The sequence below is a fragment of the Protomyctophum parallelum genome (genome assembly GCF_964188405.1).
Source record: "Protomyctophum parallelum genome assembly, chromosome: 3".
Taxonomy (NCBI): domain Eukaryota; kingdom Metazoa; phylum Chordata; class Actinopteri; order Myctophiformes; family Myctophidae; genus Protomyctophum; species Protomyctophum parallelum.
In genome coordinates, this window is record NC_139698.1 from 12,422,944 (window position 1) to 12,446,808 (window position 23,865).

Below are 23,865 nucleotides of genomic sequence, written 5' to 3' on the forward strand. Positions count from 1 at the left end.
TTAGGTTAACTTTGCTCTCTGAAACGCTAACTCTGAAAGGTCCCCCCCTTCCGTTCCGAGGCATAATCTTCCGTTCTTACCTCACACGCTGGTCATGCGGCTAAAGTCTCTCTATAAGCATTAATATTCCAAACGAGATGCATGCTGAAGACAGAACATTGTCCTTGGAGAGCTCCCTACATTAGGAGTTACGAGCCATTCTTTTGGAGCCGTAAACATGGAAGTGAACGGCAGCGAGCATGCACAAAACACAAGTACGGTGCAGAAGGAAAGGCCAATCAACCTTTTTATCAATAAAAAAAGCCATAAAGACATGTATACATGTCCAAGGCCTCCTGCGGTTTGATTAGAAAGGACGTTTATACACGTCCTTAGCAAACATTGTGTTCAAACTTTTCATTGATTCAATATTTATACAACCCGGAAAAATATTGAAATATTGGAGATACAATGTTTTTGCCTGACACTAATGATATTTATTGCATTTAGTTATAGTGATAGGTGTGGACTGATGATTTTAGAACCCCCACTTTCCCTCATCTATCTTTCTCTCTCTCTCTCTCTGTCTCTGTTTTTCTCATGTTTCTGTCTTTGCTCAGTTCGTTGCCATGGCACCTCAACCTGGTTCCATCTGTTTTGTGTGTTTTAAAGGCTCCGTCACCAGAACCCGAATTGAACCAGGAACCCGTGACAGCAGTCGAACCTGTGGCAGACGTCGAACCCGTGGCCGCAGTCGAACCCGTGGCAGCAGTCGAACGCGTGGCTGCGGTCGAACCCGTGGCTGCAGTCGAACCCGTGGCAGACGTCGAACCCGTGGCAACAGTCGAACCCGTGGCTGCAGTCGAACCCGTGGCTGCAGTCGAACCCGTGGCAGACGTCGAACCCGTGTCAGTAGTGGAACCTGAATCGCAAGATGAAGTCTTTGGTAAGAAACCCCAGAGGGGTTACTTACACTTATGAACAACACACTCTTTGTTCGGTATAGAAAGTGCTTACCTCTCAAGAATTGTACACGTAAATGAAATGAAGATGGTAGAACTGGTTTTAATAAATCCCAGGATATATATGCAGTGCATGTAGCTTCAGCACCTCATTGAAAATCAACAGTGCATTTGTAGTACAGCAACTCGACAGATGAGGGCAGAATTTATTGAACAAGCAAATGATGGGACACTGACTCCCAATATCTCAAAGCATTAGGTTGACAACCATATTCATACTACATACTGTTATGTCTACTAAAGATTATTTTAAACCCAGGGGGGAAAACGGGCGAGATTTGGCATAATAAGAAGTTGATCCCGTTTAGAAATTCATGAGACGTGTGCTTGCACATTCACAGCTCTTTTCAACCACAAGAACTAAGCGAACCATGCTGTGCCGTGTAAAGTATTTTACAAGTCCTGTGTTGGACTCGGATAAGGTTCTCAGAACTGGGCGGTGCTCAGGAGGTGGTACTATACTAACCATGACTTCAGGGAACACAGAACTCAGTCAGAACTTGTAATTTCAAAGCAATTAATTAAAATAGCGAAAACAGCTGGCCTACAAGCTGCTATTTTTGCTTATTTTTAGTTTTATACATTTTTCATTCATCATCATTTCATTACATCATCAGTATGTTGATGTTTCCCTTCAGGAGGTGGTTCTGGTTGTATTTAATAAATAAACATAAAAGCAAGAAAGAAAAGCAGGTGCGCTTCCTCTGCATGCCTTAGTTTAGGCTGTGGGGGTGCTCAGCTATAAATATAACATCAAATACCACCAAAGTGGAAAAAGCAGCACTCCATAATAAAGGATGTGAGACTATCTTGATCAGATACAAATTCTCATTTTAATGAGACCGCTTCTGGCGTTTTGGCCTCAGCCTTTCTCTGAGCAGATTAAAAATACTTTTCAAGTTTGAAAAGAACCATTTGTGAATTCCATAGAGACTCACTCGAATCGACACCTTTTTATGTCCATTTCCTGTGATCATATTGCAAGGGAATCCAGTAAATTGTCTCCGGGCCTCTTTTCACCTCTTGTCACCTCTTGTCAGCTCTGATTAGACGAGCTGAAATTGGTCGACACCTCATGCACCTCCCCGGGCAAAGAAAATGTCTGGATTTGACCCCTGGAACATAGCAATTAGAGCCCTCAGGGCTCACAGTAATGGCCCCTACAGACTGTAGGAGTTTTAAAGTTGTCGGCGAGTCATCAGATGTATTTCACACTACAGGAGTCTTTTTGAGTGGTGCAACCACTCCTACATCCAGCAATGTCCGTGTACCTGTTTGTATGTATGTATACCTGTATGTACTGTATGTGTGAGCACGAGTGGTGTGCGCATGCGTGAAATTGGAACGAGAGAAGTATGTGACATGGCTGCCACCTGCTGGACGCAAATCCAACTTCTGACTGCCACGGTCTGTGAGGCTGCGCACGCAGCACAGAAACAGATGTTGTGGGCGTCCATCTTGTGCTAAATAATGCTAGCGAGCTAAAATATAGCCATCCTTGCTCTAGAAAGCACCAATGTTTCCATCTAGACCACCGGATAATCAGCAAAGACCTCCGAACATCGCGCTAATTGACCAAACCACAGAGAGCTCCGTAGATTAAGAGTTATTCAGCTTTTAGTTTGCCTGTATAATGGGAGGTGGACGGGACCGCTGTTGTGCAACCCGGTCTAGGTTCGCTAAAGAAGGAAAGGCCGAGCCAAAATAATAATGAAAAAATAGTTCTCAGCGACGCGGATTGATATCCATAATAAAACTAATCTGACGGAGCTTAGAGAGAGAGAGAGAGAGAGAGAGGAGGGGGGAGAGAGGGGAGTTGCACCACTCGGTTCACACAGGTGTGATTTTTTTTTAATCAACTGTCATTATATCTGTGTGGCTTTCACACTAAACGATTGATCACACACACTGCAAGAGTTCACCAAGATGCGATCCAGACCGGGCAGACCCAATACGTTTGTTTTTTATTCCAATTCATTTTGATATCTCACGCACGTGCAGGATGCCGTGCTAGGCGAGACCGACACACCTATGACACCTCTCTCTCTCTCTCCCTCTCTCTCTCTCTCTCTCTCTCTCTCTCTCTCTCTCTCTCTCTCTGCGTGCACGCCACACGCACAGGAATAGCCAGGCTACACAGGGCAAAATGTTTGCGATGGCGTATAGCCTAAGTGCGCTATAGCGAGACAGGACGTTAAATCTTAATTTTCATTAAATAACTGTCTCTCTCCGCACGCACACACGCACGCACGCACACACACACAGCACACAGCGCACAAGGTCCAAAAGTTTGCTATGCAAAACAAATATCAAACCTACTAGATATTCAGAAATGGTCGGGAAGGCGTTGGCGAGCGCTTTTATCGGCGCTATATCTTCTCGCAGAGCTTTTCACACACAGCGAGCAAAACCTCAGCGATCAAAGCCCGATCTTGCGTTAGATCGGGAGTTTTGTCTGCGAGCGCCAAAAATTGGCCCCGACAGCATAATCGGAGCAAATGTCGCGCAGTGTGTACAGCCATAAGCCACAAGGGCTTGCACTGGCATCCCAGTTTGACCAGGATAGTACCGGTTTCACCATAATTAAAATAACACTTGCTTTGAGTGCTTACATCCATTTTAGATGTTTACAATGCGCTGTTCTGCTGAATAATTGTCAATAGAGGTGTGCCAACTTCAGCCAAGTGCTAAAATAATTGTCCCCCATACGGTTTTTGAACATAATGGTCACCCTAGGCCTATTCTATGTTACAATACAAGTGAGAAATCACTACAAGTGAGAAAAATGGAACGGGGAGGCGCCTGTTTTTTCCAGCACGGGAGGCCGTGGCCGGGTCCTTTTGAGGCCGGGCCCCTTCGTTTTTGATGTGAACGTGTTGTTTATTTGTGTAGCCTAGTACAGGTTTGTAATTATTTTAGACAGTATTTGTTTTAGGAGAGGAAGAGATAGGAGAGTAGCAGGTCTGACAACACTAGTGGCAGTGCAGTGCAGACCGCACGGCCAGCAAGAGGCAGGGCTGGACTGGATCAAAAACCCGTCGCTGACATTTGGCCCTGCAGGCAAGCAGATAGCAGATACTCTACCGTACCGCCACGCTAGCCTCTGTCGAGGCACACACAAACAAACAAGCTCTAATGCCATCACTTGTATACTGAAAAACATCCCTCCATGTGCAAAAAACATATTAAAGCAAGTTCGCGTATAACTTCAGCTAGAGAGAGAGAGAGAGAGAGAGAGAGAGAGAGAGAGAGAGAGAGAGAGAGAGAGAGAGAGAGAGAGAGAGAGAGAGAGAGAGAGAGAGGAGAGAGAGAGAGAGAGAGAGAGAGAGAGAGAGAGAGAGAGAGAGAGAGAGAGAGAGAGAGAGAGAGAGAGAGAGAGAGAGAGAGAGAGAGAGAGAGAGAGAGAGAGAGAGAGAGAGAGAGAGAGAGAGAGAGAGAGAGCATATAGTTATAATCTAGCGAGAGAAGAAAAAAAAAAGTCAGAGATACTAGTCTCATGCTTCCATTTAGGAATGCGGTGAAATGTTACTCCATTATCTATTTTAACCCCTTTATTCAGACCCCGTCGATGGTGAGAAGCCTACTTGTATTCAACAAGTAAGCTAAATAAATCCCATTTTGGTGAAATATTCTGCTGAAAGAGTAATAGCACTGTGCGCTAAACACCAACATGATACTATACGAGCAGATCTAATATGTAGGCCTACACATTCAAGATGGCGCCGGTAGGCGTGACAGCCTATCTGTGACCATTTCCCCCTATTACTCGCATAAGAGGGGGGGAGGTGGTGGAGTTAGTTGCTTTAGCAGACAGTTTGAAGTTAAGAGGTTTTGTCCGAAGCATTTTATTACTTTTCATTGATTCCAATTTTTTTATGACCAACACACAGATGTGAAGAGTGTTCAATAGCATTGATTTATGGAAAAAAAAAATCTAAAACCTCAAAAATGCATGGAGTAAGGTGGTTTCCTCCCTTTCCTTTTCATTTTAATGTGTCCCACCACTGCTTGTAGCTGGTGTTGTATTGGTGAGTTTCAAGTAAACACCATGCACTTGATTCTCTCGATTGATTCTCTTGAGCTTAGGCAGCGAGGGAAATGGCCCGTTGCTAATCCTTAACACAAAAAAATGCTGGAAACGTATCCATACGCTTTATTAATATCGAACGCCGTACGCGCGAAGCGTATGTATACGTTTTATACGTTTTTTTATTGCTTACTGTACATCAACGTCCTATGCTCCAGGACACCGAAGAAAATAACAGCTTTCGTCTCCAGGAAGCTCCAATATGTGATCCGGGGAGTAAAAAGCCCCTCCCTCCTGAAAAGAGGTCTGTCTGTGGCGAAGACGCTCCCTCCTCCAATGCCTCCATTACACGTATGGGTCTGCACGGCAACGGCATAGACCAACGCAGATGTCAGGGCATCTAAAATGGAGTTACCCATACTCTAGTGTCTGTGAATACACTCGATTCCCCCTCCCCTCCTGTTTCTACATGGTTTCTCCCGAGGAAGCTTTGTGGGGGGAGTCTCTTGATCGCTTTGGCAGTTTGAGTTCCCCCCCCCAGGCCCCACTGCGCCTTGCGATCGCCTTGCACCGCCGACACAGCCCTCTCTAATTCTTTCCAACGACAACTCACCGGTCTGCCGCCTCATTCTCGGAAATATAAACCCGTATATAAACCAATAATAATCTCCAACGGTCGATCGCCATTTCACGGACAGGTATACGCGAAACGAATGACGTATTCTCGAAGGACCGCCATAGGAGAAGCAGTATACATCTGACCAACTGTCTTTTTTTCGCCGTCGCGTCAGCCATGTTTGGACAAAGAAGCAGTATACTAGGCTAGCAGATATCACACCGTGGAACCCCCCCCACACTGCGAGTTGCGATCGATCGTTTTGCAGTTTGCAATGCTACTCTCATTCTCGGAAAAAAGATTCTCGGCAGTTGATCACCATAATCGCCATAGCGCCTTCGCCAGCCAATTGCAGTGATAAGGCGTCTGGGACGTAATCGACCCGTTTGTAATGGATAACTAATACAATCCTAAGCTGCGGAAGCCATCGTGTTGTCTGTCATTTTGTCGAAATCACAGCCAGCCTGGCTACGCTTATCGCTCCTGTGGTTCATGTCCAGACATGTCGTGGAACCCCCCCCCCCCACTGCGAGTTGAGTCGCTCCTGTGGTTCATGTCCAGACATGTCAACCTCTCAAGTCACTGTTATGCTATCAAACGATCTGTTGATTTTGTTTACTGAGACAATGATCACATATGTGCATAGAATCATCATCATCATGACGTTATCATGACAGGCAGATATAAACATAAATAAAGTATCAACTACACACTGAATGAAAGCCCTAAATGTCTAATTTTAGGAGGAAAACAAATAAAATACACATATCCCATATACTGTTTGTCAATACTAGACTATTGAATCCATTTCATTTATAAAATTCTCTTTTTCAGAGAGAACTTTAGCCCATTCTGACCTGAGATCAGATTCATACGAGGTTTCCACTGGACACACACTGGTCTGATTAGAGAAAGCATGGACCTATAGAACTATTATTCACAAAATAAGGCATATAGCGACATGTACATACTATATACCGTATGAAACAGAAGACTCTCTGCTTTCATAAGAAAAAAACTAATACTGTAATAATAATAAAAATCACACCCATGTGAAGTGAGCAGTGCAATGTTGTGAAGTGAGCAGTGCAACATTGCACTGCTCACTTCACAGGGGTGTGATTTTCATTATTATTACAGTAGAAGTATTTTTCTTATGAAAGCAGAGAGTCTTCTGTTTCATACGGTATATAGTATGTATAGGCCTTATTTTGTGAATATTTAGTTGTCAGTTCCTTGTCTTGTCTAAAATACTCTGAGGATTTCAGAAAATGCATGGACCTGAAGAACCATTATTCACAAAATAAGGCCTATAGCGACATGTACATACTATATACCGTATGAAACAGAAGACTCTCTGCTTTCATAAGAAAAATACTTCTACTGTAATAATAATAAAAATCACACCCATGTGAAGTGAGCAGTGCAATGTTGTGCAACATTGCACTGCTCACTTCACAGGGGTGTGATTTTTATTATTATTACAGTAGAAGTATTTTTCTTATGAAAGCAGAGAGTCTTCTGTTTCATACGGTATATAGTATGTACATTTCGCTATAGGCCTTATTTTGTGAATAATAGTTCTTCTGGTCCATGCATTTTCTGAAATCCTCTCTGGTGGGCGCAAGCTGCATTCAATAGCCAATTACTGACAAACTATACATGGGACCATGTGTATTTGTTTTCCTCCTAAAAGTAGACATTCAGGGCTTTCATTCAGTGTGTAGTATGTATATGATATTATTTGTGTTCATTTTTATATCTGTCTGTCAATGTCTGTCAACTTCAACCTTCCATATCTCTGCTGTTTTTTCAAGCGAGCAGCGTGCCTTCAAAAGCAGGTTTTAGAAAAAGGTCAATATCTCCAGAATGGAAGATGGTAGAATCATAATTTTTTTTTTAAATTGAAGTGGACATGTTTGGCCTACTTTTTATTTATGCGATGTGATTCTAGCTATAAGAGGCCCCTCGCTGTGGGCCCCTAAAAAGTTCAAAAGTCCAATGTTAATCGCTTAGCACCAGCAAGCCTGAGCAAATAGAAAACTCTAGCATACAATGTGTTAATAAGGAGGATAAGACTCCCTGGGCATTTTCCATCTCGCGTAGCCTCGAGACCACGGGCCATGGAAACGGAGTGTTCCGCTGTTACCATGAGAGCCAGATCGATGGTGACCTGCCTCTCTCCTGACTGGACCGTCTGGGTCGTTGTTTGCAGGGTGAGTGGAGGTGAGCTGAGCCCATGAGAGTGAGGGGAGGATCTATCCGTGTGTGATTATGAGGCAGCTGAGGCCGAGAGACGCATTGAGAAAGTGTGTGTGTGTGTGTGTGTGTGTGTGTGTGTGTGCGTGTGCGTGTGCGTGTGCGTGTGCGTGTGCGTGTGCGTGTGCGTGTGCGTGTGCGTGTGCGTGTGCGTGTGCGTGTGCGTGTGCGTGCGCGTGCGCGTGCATGTGCGTGTGAAGGATGAAGGCTGTCCATTTGTGATGTAGAGAATAAAAGAGAAATTTAAAGTGAATTCTTTACCTATTATTACAATGGTTTCATTCACCATAAATGAGTATTTTGGTCTAAATAGTCTCTAGACTCTTACCTTTTCTTTTAGTTTGTGTTACCTTGTAGGTGGTTGTACTGTAACTTGGAACTTGTAAAACTTGTAAAAATAACCATAAAAACTTCATGAGAAAATGTTGTGATAGCATTGTGTGTTGTTATACTGCTGTCACCACTGACCTCAATTCACACACGGAAAGGTGAGAGATTTAAAGATAGAAAATAATTAATTCGATTTTCATTTAGATTGGTTCCTCTGATAAAGGAAAGGGAACAAAAGCACAGATGACCTCTGGCTTGGTTTTTTCCAAGTGACCGCTTTGTCTAAATCAATGCATTGTTGTTGGTATGCTTCTCATCAGAAGTCTTTTACGGTGTGCTACTTGTATTATTGGTTGGTTTCATATTTTGAAGGAAAAACCAGCTGCATCCTAGCTAGCGCTCAAGGAGTGCACCTCACCCACTTATGTAGAAACTACATCAATGTTTAATGTTTAACTATGTCCTTGCTCAGTGAACACAACTTTCTGATAGTGTGCAAAAAATACCCCACCCTTATCAGCTTGTGATTCAGAGAAAGGAACATTGCCGCTTAAAGCAGTAATCACCCCATGGCTGAAATGATTTGGCGCCATACAAGGAAATGGGCAAAACTAAATACGAGATATTTCCACCAAATTGGCATAGTGCAAGCGTTTTATGACGGGCAAGTTAGTGGTGCTTTAGTGGGGCATGCTTTGTTTGAGCTGTCATCAGCAGCCGTTGGGACTCAGCCCGGTCTGTCCAGCATCTGGGATGTCTCCACGCTGGACTTCCTGTTTGCACCGCTTTAACAATGAAAGGGCAAACACTGCCATCAGCTGAGCAGTCTGTTAAAAGCCCATTACGGTTCCATTACCTGGCACTGCCTGCTGCAGGCCCCCTTCAGCACTAAAGATCCCTTCTATCTGTTTGCCTGTCTGCCTCTGCTCAGCCTGACTTTGTTTGGGTCACTATATAAGTTTGTAATTACGGGGATCATGGAAGAGAAATATATACTGTAGGTAGACCACGGTAGACAAGAAAAAGTGAGAACTTGCAGTTGTGGTAACCCGTGGTGGACAGTGCATTTTGTCAGTATAGTCCACTAGGGTTTAGGGTTAAAGGTAGCTCTGGTCCATAGCTCTAATGCCTGGAATGGAGTTCCTGCGCTCGCATGAAATGCAGACCAGCCTCTCAAATGTTGCGAAAATAAAAAAATAACGTTTTCGCTACTCACCAATACAAAGCCGGCTTGTGTTATTAGAAAGCCTACTTTCCGCGGTGGACGCAATTTTTGGCCAGAAATGTTTTTTTGTTTTCACCGAAAGAAAAATACTTTTAGTTACATATTTTATACGTGTGGTGTGGAGCTCAGAGTTCATCCACCGCGGAAAGTATAGGCTTTCTAATAACACAACCTGTGTACCTTTTGTATTGGTGAGTAGCGATAAAGAAGGCATTAGAGCTATGGACCAGAGCTAGGTTAAAGGGGAAAAGTACATTATGAATTAACTACGCGACACGTTGTGAGCTTTTAGATCTGCTATTTTCACTATATATTTATTTATTTACTGAAAAGTCTTGAAAATCTTTGAATTTTGAAGGGAAATGTCTCAATTTCAATACAGCAATACAGTACATGTACTTTGTAGTTTAGATTAGAATATATTTAAAAGCTACTTCACTAGCCTTCACGAGAGTTCATGGCTGCAGGACTGCACACTGCTTTAATTATGTATGAGTACTTGAACAGAACACAGGTGAAAGGATCAAAGGGGCTTCGTCTCCTACTTGTTTCTCTGTGAGAGGTGAAGAAGTGCTGTGAGAGGTGAAGAAGTGCTCTCAATATTTAGATAGCATTTACCTGAATGGTAATTTTTAGGGAGATACGAAAGCTCTTGAGTCATTCTCATGCAAATTACCATGTAGGACCGTGTATGTGAGCCTGAGGAGCACTCATTACTTTGTCTCGATATGTCACTGGCGGATATGCCAATAAATCCATCTAAGCCTTAGATGGATTTATTGGCATATCCGCCAGTGACATATCGAGACAAAGGGAACAGTGTACAGATTACTATGAGAACCTGCAAAACCTGTCCGTCCGTCAGTCAGGTCAAGCCTATTATGGTTGTCCGTCCATTATGCCTCGTGACATCACGCTTCGTGACACGCTCCATATATGGCCGTCTCCATATATGAAGATTACGACACTGACCTCATCAAACCCTGGATATCCATACAGTTAGTACATGGAGACGAATGGATCATCAGTGATCATCAGTTGCCGGCCAGCAACTCTACATCTGAGATCTCCATAGATGGAGCTGACCTCTTCTGACACACTATATGTTGTTCCTCCCCACCCGTCCTTCCTCTTCGATGTCTCCCTTTTGAATGATACCTGTCCATTCAAACTCTAGATGAGCCCGCCCCAAAGTTATTAGTGCAGCCGCGGCAGCTTCTCAACAGGCCCAAAAACTAAGGTCCGGCCCTACCTGGACCCCATCAAACCCTGTACACTAGTCTAGACAGTAGTAGACACTGCCCCCGCTGCCACTCCATATATAGAGCTGACTTGTTCTGATATTCCTATTATGTTGATCTGACATCATCAAACCCTGTAGACTCAAGACATGCTCCATATGTTGATCTGACATCATCAAACCCTGTAGACTCAAGACATGCTCCATATGTTGATCTGACATCATCAAACCCTGTACACTCAAGACACTGGCAGTACAGGGTACAGTCATACAGGGTACAGTCATACAGGGTACAGTCATACACACGTCCAATGGGAACACCAAAAAAATAATTGAGGGAGGGAGTCAGGGCATTCCACACTTGGGTGGCAGTGCTGTAGAAGGAGAATTTGCCCATGTTTCTTTTGAAAGTGGGTGGTACCAGATCGTTGTTCTCGCTTGCTCTTGTATTGTGGCTTTGGGGGTCACTCACTTTTTTGAGGCAGTTTGTCAGGTATGCTGGTACAGAGGGGTGGGAGTATACAGTATAAGGTTTTACTTCTTCTCACTCCTTTTCGGATATGCTTAGTCTCTTTTCTTTTCTTTGTTTTGTTTAGTAAATGCAAAGAACTGTTTCTGTTTTATTTATTTTATTGGCATATTTGAAATAAACATGACAAACAAACAAACAAACAGACGGCAAAGCTGCATTTAGTAATGAGGTCTCCTCATTCATTAAAAGGACTAAAGGAGAATATCAGTTAAAGTTGAATGGGCTTTTATAAAATATATAAATAGTGAGTCAAGCAACTTAAAGGGATTGTGACATTTAAAACACATTTTTGTAGATTTTTTGGCTTTTCTTGACATCAATTTCACCAAAAAAAGTTTGAAAATTCAGTGTATTCTCTGCTGTCTGGACTTTTGTGAATAATTATGCAAAAATGTCTCATCTGGTTGGACGGCAGTAATATAAGTAGATCTCCGCTAAACCTCCGCCCCCTCCCCTCTGCTCCCTGCTCCTCTCTTCCCGCCCCTCTCCTCTCCTCCCCCTCGTTCCTCTCCTCTCTACTTCCTCATTGTGACCGCGACTTTGTTTGTTTCAGTAATAATGGCTTCTAGAGAAAAATCTATCTGCTCTGTTGTTGGCTGTGTCAATCAACACAAGTCCTTACACTGGATGACTCTTTTATTTTTGACGGTGACGTTCCTACCAAGTTGTCAAATAAGCGCATCTTAGGTTGACAGGAAAGGGGGAATTACCGACATCTACAGGCTAAAAGAATGAGTTTTTCCATGGCTTCTCAGGATGAACTTTACACATACACAAAAACTCCTGTCAAGAAATACTGGAGTGGAGTTGAGTGTTCAAACTTTTTAGACACGTTTGAAGGACCATGGCCAAGACTTTTAATGTTTTTAAAATTATGTTATAAATCATGTCATAATACCTTTAAAAACTGTGTTGTTTATCAGCTTCGGCGTACCCACCTGCTCAGCTGTGCTGAGGAACCGTGTACAAATGTATGTGTAGGCTGTCTGATTCTGCCACTATGGACCTTGTGTCTTTAATAAAGTTTGATTGATTGACTGAATAAAGTGCTGCTGCTGGTGCAAATGTTTCTCCGTACAGAAGCTTGCAGTCTGTCCCATGGCTGATTGATTTGCCTGGGGAAAAACAACAACATTGGTAATTAGTTCTGTAACATAGAGATTGTTGTTTAACAAGTTCATGTGGAACAACACAGCTGGGCTAACCTGGTTAGCATCGACGTTAGTTGGCATTACCAAGTTACAATTCAGAATTTATTTGAATGAATGAAATATTTTCTCCCTACTCTTCCATTGAGACATGTAGATACCCATGGTGTCTGGTAGGACAGTGATTGGTCAACAAGTAGTACTGAGTTGACTGAAGGCGCTCATATGCACAATAACTATCTTGGCTCAGTGGGGAAGAGTATCACTCGAGTTTGGTTTCCCACGTGGGAGACCCGGTTTCAAATTCCACGTTCAACTGTGTACTTAAAAATAAAATATAATGGCTTGGGAGATGGAATATTCTTATTCCAGAGCCATCTCCTCTCAAGGTCACACTCCGGCCACTGTCAGGGAAAGGCAATGATTTCAGTGTAAGTCAATTATCACTAATACTTGTACATGTGCAATTTAATCGAATTGCATTTAGTGGCCTGCTGGCTTTTCTTTTTTTTAATGTTGGAGTAGTCTGTTAGACTGCATTGATTTGACCAGCCCTGACAGGGTTTAGTCAGGGTGTTCTTCAGTACTGAGTGACAGGGAGAGGCTCCTTAATCATGCATTCGCTCGTTACTAACTCCATCGAGAAGCTCCCGGGCCACAGAGGTCAGCTTGCAAATGAAAACAGAATCTGAACATGCTCTTCAGGAATTAGATTTACCCACTGCAGCAGGGTCTGTGAATGTTACGTTGTCTGGCATACTTTCCAAGACTACAAGGATGGGAGAGACTGTACTTTATGTGACATTGTGTTGTGATGCACAGAGCCTTCGCTGTCCCCTAAGCTTGAGTTATACTTAGTTGCACCCTGCTGTCGCGCAAGGAAAATACTAATAGCATATCTACAAGCTCTGCTGTTTTTGGTTCACAACACTGGCATGCAAGTAAGTATAAATCAGCATATAGAACCCATCCTCATTATCTGGTTTAACCACACTGTTTTTTTTACTTCAGTGTAGAGACTAGAGAGACAAAAAAACAGAGACAGAGAAGAGAGACAAAACCGCAATTGGTTTCAAACTCAGGTCCTCAATCCTCATGCTCTCAGAGATTGTCAGCGCACTACTGGCTGAGGGTCACAACCTTTCTGCGTCTTAGGTTGATAACACCCCATGACTGCCCTGCTGCTGCCCAAGATCAAATCATACCAGCACTCACGTTGTATCCTATAGGATTCTTGTTTTGTTTTGTCCCCCCCCGGCAGAAAACAACAACAGTGTGGACATTTCAGCCCAGGGGCCTTCCTCAGCGCAAATCAATTTACACTGAGGAAGGCCCCTGGGTTGAAACGTCCACACACTGTTGTTGTTTGATACAACGTGAGTGAGTGCTGGTATTCATTTCTACAGTCTGTGTCTTCCAGAACTGTGGCATGCACCTGTTACATTATCACGTGGAATTACTCAACCGAGTGCTTGCTTTTGCTTTCTACTTCAAGATGAAATCATCCCAGAGTCTTAGGGCCGATTCATACTCTTATTTTAGAGCTGAATAAAAGTCGGTTCGGCTCTGTAGAGCCTACAATGTGACATCATTTGAGGTTCGGGGGGGGGGCGGGTACCGTCCTAAAGTCGGCTCTTCGGTGCTACTGAAAATTTCTGACGAGCCGAAATCATTTCGGCACTACAGCGACAAAACGGAGGTAAAAAACTTCGGGGCCGTCATGTTCTCAGCCTCTCTGATTTATTGAAGACAAATTGCAAATGAGAATGGACCTGCCAACATAACAACATAACATAAGTAACAACTTTATTTCACTACCCCTTAACAGTGTCTTCACATTTAGCTGTAAAAAGACATTATACGACACTCAACTGAGGTATAGCATAATAATGAACCTAACAACTGAATTTATCGTTGCGATTATAAAATGTAATTTAATTTGATGTAATAAAATAGAGTCAAATGTGAGGCAGCGCCATCCGTGACTGACATAGTGCCCGACATAATCAAAATCTGAATGAGTGAGTAGTGAAAAATCTCCACATATCCTAAAGTAATGAGATGGTGGTCAGTGGTTCCCAAACTTTTTCGTTTCAAGGACCCCCAAATTGACACTAAATTAGCCTGTGGACCCCCATTTGAAGAGATATGCCAGGAACCCCCCTAAGAGAAGATCTTTACGGCTGATTCTCACCCCCTTTAATTTCAAGGACCCCCAGTTTGACATGAATTAGGCTACGGACCCCCATTTAATGGCATTTCTATACCTGAGACCCCAATTTAACTCTGAGAGTGTACAAATGGAACCAAATGGACCCGTTATATGGTCCTTTTTGTTATTATTTGTACACTCTCAGATTTACAGACCCATAGGGGTCCATTTGGTTCCAAGCTATCATATAGGTGGGGTCCCCCTGGAACTCCATCAAGGACCACTCTTTGAGAACCACTACTTTACATCACATGACATAACTTGACAAATCCGAGTAGTGATAGTGCTACAGAACGCAGAGTAGAGATTTTTTTTGTTTGAGTTGTATAGTTAACTTACCATGATGTAACTCCAAATGTGGACAAGACATCTAATTCCATTGATTAGAAATTGATAATTAAAAATATGCTCCTCATTGACTACCCTGAAACAGCTCTCAGTCTAAGCATAGCTAGGTGACATTCATGCGGGTGCTTTCTCGCTGGCGCGCCTTTGAGAAATGATGGGCACCCGTGACATGTTGTGCAAACCAGATTTACATTACATCAATTTGATAGCCCACCCACTGATGTTAAAGTAACTCACCCATTGGCTCTCACAGACTCACACACCTATACTACTTAGCAGGTCACACAACAATGGACCATTTATATGCATTATGCTATAGACACTCGGCAGCTTTGTCGCTGAAAGAATTAACCTTTTGGACAACAAGGCACTCAGACCCAGCTATACAGCAGAGAGAGAGAGAATGCATTGCATGCCTCCATATGTATGAGTTAGTTTCATTGGCGAGTGTGTGTTTGTCAGCCATTAATCTCTATTGCGGGTCTGATGTGGTTGGTGTCCGTGGCTGAGGCTAACACTAGCTGGTACTGTGGCCCTGGCACTGCCAACGTGGAGCAACTCCTTCCCCCTCAAAAGCTGTGATTGTTGGAGGCCAACATCCATCACTGAACCAGTGTGTTCTGGTTTGACACCATTGTTCCGAGTCTCCCTGCAGATTCTCTCACATCCTCTTAGTCCCTTCTTCCATCTCCTTATCTCTCTGTCTCTCTCTCTCTCTCTCTCTCTCTCTCTCTCTCTCTCTCTCCAGTCATTTCTGTCTCCCATCTCTTAACCTTTTGGACAACAAGGCACTCAGTCCCAGCTATACAGCTATATGCGTGCGTGCATGTGTCGTGTGCGCGCACACACATGTGTTTTTCCCACCGTTTACCCACCCACCCGTCCTTCCGGCCTGCCTGCATGCTAGCACACTGTTTGCTTGCATCTGCACATGTGAATACAATCATTCACTTACTACGTATTGCATCTGCACATGCCTGTTGATGTGAATCCTGGGTGTGTGAGTCGTGGGTCTAGGGAACCACGTCATCTTGCATCGACCATCTGGCAGGACAATCAGAGAGTATGTATGTGTTAACAGCTGGATCCATGGCAGTGGTACTAGAGGTGTGTGTGTGTGTGTGTGTGTGTGTGTGTGTGTGTGTGTGTGTGTGTGTGTGTGTGTGTGTGTGTGTGTGTGTGTGTGTGTGTGTGTGTGTGTGTGTGTGTGTGTGTGTGTGTGTGTGTGTGTGTGTGTGTGTGTGTGTGTGTGTGTTGTAGAGTTTTTTTTTTGCATCCACTATTGTTTGTGTTCAAGAAATTTCTTGTAAAATGTGAATGCAAATAAAGATGTTAAATGTGTGTGTGCGCTCTCTACCTTTAACACATTGATTGCTAGAGTTTTCTATTTGCTCAGGCTTGGTGGTGCTGAGCGATTAACATTGGGACTTCTGAACTTTTTCGGGGCCCACAGCGAGGGGCCTCTTATAGCGAGAATCACACCGCATAAATCAAAAGGAAGCCAAACTAGTCCACTTCAATTTAAAAAAAAAATTATGATTCTACCATCTTCCATTCTGGAGATATTGACCTTTTTCTAACACCTGCTTTTCGCAGCACGCTGCTGTTTTTTCAAAAGAGCAGCGTGCTGCGAAAAGCAGGTGTTAGTTATCATAGCGAGTTATAAAGGTTATAAAGGCAATGTTGCGCAACATTGCACTGCTCACTTCACAGGGGTGTGATTTTCATTATTATTACAGTAGAAGTATTTTTCTTATGAAAGCAGAGAGTCTTCTGTTTCATACGGTATATAGTATGTACATGTCGCTATAGGCCTTATTTTGTGAATAATAGTTCTTCTGGTCCATGCATTTTCTGAAATCCTCTCTGGTGGGCGCAAGCTGCATTCAATAGCCAATTACTGACAAACTATATTTGAATATATTTGTATATTTGTTTTCCTCCTAAAAGTAGACATTCAGGGCTTTCATTCAGTGTGTAGTATGTATATGATAATAATTTATTTATGTTTATATCTGCCTGTCAATCTCTGTGACTTTAAACCTTTATAACTCGCTATGATAACTTCATGAGGAAATGCTCACTTCACAGGGGTGTGATTTTTATTATTATTACAGTATTAGTTTTTTTCTTATGAAAGCAGAGGGTCTTCTGTTTCATACAGTATATAATATGTACATGTCGCTATAGGCCTTATTTTGTGAATAATAGTTGGACCTGAACAACTGCATTCAATAGCCTACTGACAAACTGTACATGGGATCAATATTATGTATTTGTTTTCCTCCTAAAAGTAGACAATTAGGGCTTTCATTCAGTGTGTAGTATGTATATGACAATAATTTATTTATGTTTATTTTTATATCTGCCTTCAGAACGATAGTATAACGGTGAGATGCGTTACTGGATCGGTGAGTTTAGTGGTTGAGGTTGACATGTCTGGACATGTTTGAGGAAAGAAGCACAGGAGAGAGAGATGATCAAATAACTGGCCGCGTTGTTGGACAACGCCATCGCGTCTTCACTTTGTTTGTTTGTGCAAAGAAGCACGATCAGCGATGGAAAAGAGCTTTATATCCACGGCAGATAAGTAATGACGTATTATCGAGGGACCGCCATGATCAACTAACTGCCTGGGACCGAGGCTACGTTGTCACCAGCCAATGCAGCCATCGCTATCCGTTGTGTGATTGTAGCCTTTTTATTCATTATAATTGCAGTGATAAGACCTATATCACAGCCGGGCGTCTCTCTCGATACCGTGGATATAGCCTACATCCACAATCACACAACGGATAGCGATGATGGCTGCATTGGCTGACGAAGACGTAGGCAGTAAGTTGATCATGGCGGTCCTTCGATAATACGTCATTACTTATCTGCCGTGGATATAAAGCTCTTTTCCATCGCTGATCGTGCTTCTTTGCACAAACAAACAAAGTGAAGACGCGACGGCGATGCACACAACGGATAGCGATGGCTGGTGAAGACTGAAGACGTAGCCAGGCCTTGATCATGGCGTGTGCCGTGTGCGTGTTGAAAACGTTATGAAATGGCGATCGTTGAAGATTATTCTTGGTTTATATACTGGCAGAGGGCAAATCGACACGACTGCGTTATATCTTTTTCCGAGAATGAGAGAGCGGTGCAAGGCGATTGCAAGGCGCAGTGTGGCCTGGGGCCAGTGGGGGGGGAACTCAAACTGCAATGCAATCTGGGCAGAAGTTACTCCCCCCACAAAGATTCCTCGGGAGAAACCATGTAGAAACAGGAGGGGAGGGGGAATCGAGTGTATTCACAGACACTAGACTACTACTAGAGTATGGGTAACTCCATTTTAGATGCCCTGACATCTGCGTTGGTCTATGCCGTTGCCGTGCAGACCCATACGTGTAATGGAGGCATTGGAGGAGGGAGCGTCTTCGCCACAGACAGACCTCTTTTCAGGAGGGAGGGGCTTTTTACTCCCGGATCACATATTGGAGCTTCCTGGAGAGGATCGCTATTATTTTCTTCGGTGTCCTGGAGCATAGGACGTTGATGTACAGTAAGCAATAAAAAAACGTATAAAACGTATAGTTACGCTTCACGCGTACGGCGTTCGATATTAATAAAGCGTATGGATACGTTTCCAGCATTTTTTGTGTTAACCATGAAGATAGAGGCCATTAGACCAATAGCACTGTCTAAAGTCCAACACTTCTTCTCCAATGTTCACCTCCAGCAGAAGGTACTAAGCGAAATGAATAATAAAACGGTGAGCTTAGTACGTAAGTGGTTTGCCCTGAACACACACAGCACCCGTGATATTATTCACCATCCTCAGTGGGGGGGCGGGCTGTGTGTACCGAATGTGTCATGGATTTATATCAGCATGTGCATATCACATCTCCCCAGGCTTTGGAGTTTCATCGGATTGGCCGGATTTGAACGACCTCTGGGTCCAAGCCGGTGTGTCCCTGGAGTGGGCGTGGCCTGACTCTGAGACTGTGGAGGTCTCTGAGGACATAATAACTGACCCTCTCACCTCTGTTAGAGCAACAGTGACCTACAGCGGACACACCCATCTGTTGACACCTAAGGGTGCCCGGCAGACCCTGATGGATATGTTCCAACATCGGCAACAACAACACTGGACTGGACTCAAACTCCAGGGGAAACTGGCTTGCCTTCCCCATGCTGACCATTCTGTTTCCCATTCATTCCTAAGGAACATTGTTCTCAATGAGGACATTATCACCTTTACAGTAAAAGCCAGGTTACAGATCCTTCCCACCAAACTCAACCTTTCCCTCTGGTTTCCCTCCACCCATGCACCTCATTGCTTGCATCACACCACAGGGCTCGTTACAGAAACCATGTCACACATTCTGAATGGCTGTTATGCCTATAAAGGGCTTTACATAGCACGCCACGACAGAATAGTTGATCTCATAACAACTTCCATGTTGTTGTGGTCAATAAAGAGAACAGATCAGTTTTCATTCTTGAAGTAGCCTGCACCTTTGATTCTAGCTTAGAGGAAGCCTTTATGACCAAAGTCATTAAGTCCCAGCCGCACCTCCACACCATCATAGAGCTAGGCTATAGGTGCAATCTACTTATGTTTATCTTCGGCAGCCAGATAGGACACGTACACAGTTTGGTTGTAAGAGGCTTCCAACAACTTGGGATGCCAAAAAAAGCAGCCAAGCGGCTTGCGAAATTCTGTGCAATCTCTTCAACTATCGGTAGCCGCCAAATATGGCGAAGATGCTGTTACTTGTACCCCTGAAGGGTGTGTGGGTACTTGTCCGGGATTTGCTAATTGCACTCTGTACAGCACCTTGTAAATATGTGTGTCCTTGTATTGTATCTCTTATGTGGACATAAATGTGTGTGTGTGTGTGTGTGTGTGTGTGGGGGGGGGGTGGCAACTAAATACCCTGGCAACTAAATCTCATATGTTGACTAGCACGAACTGAGGTCCTTTGAGCTTTACATAACCACAACAAAGTACATGTTAAGTGGAGCCGTGGAAGGCACAGCAGCTTTTAGTGACCTTTTGTTATGAGAGCAAGCCAGAGAATAGTGCTGCCGCAGTGGTGATATGTGACAGATGGTTTGCCAGGTTCCCCATGAGGAATCGCACTGTTTTCTTCTTCCAAGACAACACTGTCCACTTGACACAAGCTCTCAGGATCAGTTAATTATCCCAGCAGGGGCTTGAAGTGCAATTCTCTCAATCAAAGCCTTTCACGCAGGGTTCCAGTTGGCATGACATTTCCGACATTAGTCATGTCGAGGGTGTATGTTGGACGTCTGTGTGTGTGTGTGTGTGTGTGTGTGTGTGTGTGTGTGTGTGTGTGTGTGTGTGTGCGGGGGCTCTTCCATGTCACCCAGTTGCTGAGGAAATGTTTCTGAGCTCTAGAGTCATGACATCATCGCCCATACATCATCGCCCATGTTGCGCTCCATGTGTCTCCTCTTCTGTCCAAAACACACCATTGTGCTGAAGCACACTGGTGTGTTTTGAGGTGTGCCTTAATGACAGCGAGAGATGGCCAAAGCATTTTCGGGGGTCCCCAGCCAAAAACGTTGAGAACAACATAATAGGCTCCGATCTCTGAACAGTAAAAGAAGAAAAAAAACCTCGTAAAATCTTGTTTTAATACTAACAGCTCATGTCATCGATTGGAAGGCAACTGCTTTATGTTGACATAAACAACATAGAGCTCCATTGTCCCAGGGTATGACAACAGCCACTGTCACTGCCTGGATTTTCTTCTTTTCTCTTCAAGTTTTGCCGTTGTGGAAGAGAAGGCCAGTGTGTTTTCTCGTTGCTGTAGGTGGCAAATAGTATGCCCTCCTTCTGATGCCAGGGAAGCTGTGATATGTTAACTTGTCCTATGTTCTATGTTCTGGGTCACTTTGACGATGGAGAGGGCCACTATATTTCCACACTCACCCCAGAGGGCCACATTGCATATTACTGTCGTAGCAAAAATAGCTGATCTACGGTGCGACGCGTTTTTGAGTATTAACACGCCAAACTCTGCGAAACCGTAAGGTTAAATTAGCACCCTAGCCTGCCAGACCTGGAACCTACGTTTTCCAGGGTTTATATTATTTAATCCATGTTTTTATCCGATCGCATCGTTAGCTACCGTTCGTTAGCATAACATTCAAAGTTGCAGTCCACTTGCATTCTATGGGCTGCATTCAAAGCCCTCTATCTCAGAAACGACATTTATCTGGTTATCTGATTATTGTGTAATTTGTTTGTATGTGTAAACTTGAAACATTATTGTAGCATTCTACAAAAAGGTCTATTTTCCCTTCATCTTTATCCTTTTTAGTGTAATAGTAGGCCTGCCTATTAGTTTACTATAATTAGATTAATACACGATAATCAACACTAACACTTTATTTAGAACACACCCAAATCAAATCGTAGTACAACATACGTGTTCAATCAATTATTCAATCAAAGCAAACGGCATAAACAATATTAGTTTGCCTCTTCTACAAAAATACAACCTAAGTTACAAGTTAGTTACAAGGCTGCATTCTCTCACGCGTGTCAAACTGTCACCTCGCGTCTCGGAGGACAGTCAAGACGGGCAGTGTCAGTAGACCAATAACAGGCAGGCGGGGCGTTACCATGCCTCAGCCATGCCTATGCTCGGACACAAACGAGATTCACGCGTAGGCAACCGACACATCAGGAAATGAACCGGAAGTGAATATGTCGCCAGCCATCCGCCTCAATGTAAACGGATTTATCTCGTATTCTTTCTGCATTGTTTGTCAAAACGAGCATTATTCATGGCCCATAACTAAACCCACGATGATCACGGTTACAAAATACAAATTACTTGAATATACAAAGAAATTATTGACATATTTAATACTTTTACACATAAACCCACATAAAAATAGCAAATTGCTGATCTACTAAGCCATATATGTCAAACTCAAGGCCCGGGGGCCAAATCAGGCCCGTGAATGAATTATCTTTGGCCCGCGGGGTGATATTTAATTAGTATTAGAACTGGCCCTCTGGTATACTGCACGGACCACCATAATACTACAAGTCCCACAATGCACTGCGAGCGCATTGTCACGTATCGAGGGCCCGCAAGCGCAAGCATGCGTCTTCTCTCCACTATTGATCAGCAGTGAAAGTATATCACTTGTGGTCAACTTTCAGCTATACCCCTCTCCTCCAAAAATGGCCCGTGTGTTGAAACACAGTCCGGCCCTCGACTTGTACCAATTTCTTTATTTTGGCCCACTGTGTATTTGAGTTTGACATCCCTGTACTAAGCTGAACATTTTTTCAACATGGAAATGAGTATGACGATTATGCAAAAATAATTGTGATCATCTCAAATAACGGTGATTAGATGATAAGGTAATAACTGTGACAGGCCTACTCTCATAACGGTGATTAGATGATAAGGTAATAACTGTGACAGGCCTACTCTCATAACGGTGATTAGATGATTAGGTAATAACTGACAGGCCTACTCTCATAACGGTGATTAGATGATTAGGTAATAACTGACAGGCCTACTCTCATAACGGTGATTAGATGATTAGGTAATAACTGTGACAGGCCTACTCTCATAACGGTGATTAGATGATTAGGTAATAACTGTGACAGGCCTACTCTCATAACGGTGATTAGATGATTAGGTAATAACTGTGACAGGCCTACTCTCATAACGGTGATTAGATGATTAGGTAATAACTGTGACAGGCCTACTCTCATAACGATGATTAGATGATTAGGTAATAACTGTGACAGGCCTACTCTCATAACGGTGATTAGATGATTAGGTAATAACTGTGACAGGCCTACTCTCATAACGGTGATTAGATGATAAGGTAATAACTGTGACAGGCCTACTCTCATAACGGTGATTAGATGATTAGGTAATAACTGTGATGCGTCACGCTGTGACACGTTGTGAGCTTGTAGATCTGCTATTTTCAGCATACAATGAACATTTTTGCAACGAACATTTTTGCAACAGGCAATAATCGACAAAATCAACACTTTACTGCAGTGTACAGTCAGGTAAATTTGGCATGGAGGTACGGAGGTATTGTGTTTATGCATGGTCACTAGAGAGGTACTTCAGAGGTGCTCGTGAGACCAGTGCCAACTGCCAACGGCTCTTTTCAATTCTGGCAGGCCTTGGCAAAAAAAATGCTACTCTGGTACTGTGCGTGGAGGACCATTCACAAGCTCCACTTGAAGCTGGGAGTCCACCTGCTGAATGCTGGCCACACCAAGTTTGGTCCTGACTGGTGCTTTGGACTGTTCAAACAAGTCTACAGGAGAAGCAGAGTTGACACCTTGGCAGACATCGCGACAGTGATGGCTAAAAGCTCTGAGGAGAAGGGAGTGAATCTCTCCCAGCTTGTCGGACATGAAGATGGGACAGTGCTTGTTGAAGGCTTCGACTGGCAAAAACACCTGACTCCCTACTTCCGCAAACTCCCACAGATAAAGAGCTACCAGCACTTCCGTTTTGACACCACGAAGCCTGGTGTGGTGATGGCCCAAAAACACCGTGACTCAGAAGTAGTGGAGTTTCAGCTGCTCAAAGATCCCAAGGTCTTACCCCCAGTACATGGTCTTCCAGTACAACCCCCACCTGGACTGGACACAGACCGTCAGGAATATCTTTTTAAAGAACTCAGAAAATTCTGTCGTGATGATGCACAAGACACAACGTGCCCCAAACCAAAAGTCCACAGCACCAAAGAAGACTGTCCGAGTGTAACATTTATAAACTGCCTAGCTATTGTGTTGCATGCCTGAACATTCATTACGTGTGTCATATTATTGATTGAACATTGTTGACCACACCAGGCAAAGTGCAATTTGAAACTGTATACATTTCTTTAGTCCCAGACAAAGAGATTTTAAACTT

The 23,865-nt window shown here is 43.5% G+C and overlaps 1 protein-coding gene across 1 annotated transcript in view; it reads left to right on the forward strand.

The window, feature by feature from the left end:
* The window catches only part of LOC310855299 (uncharacterized protein), a 63,766-nt gene that overhangs the window by 30,561 nt on the left and 9,340 nt on the right, over positions 1-23,865 (forward strand). Inside the window, exon 3 of the mRNA XM_083760247.1 lies at positions 652-925. Coding sequence (XP_083616373.1) covers positions 652-925 — 274 coding nt within the window. The remainder of the gene's footprint in view (positions 1-651; positions 926-23,865) is intronic.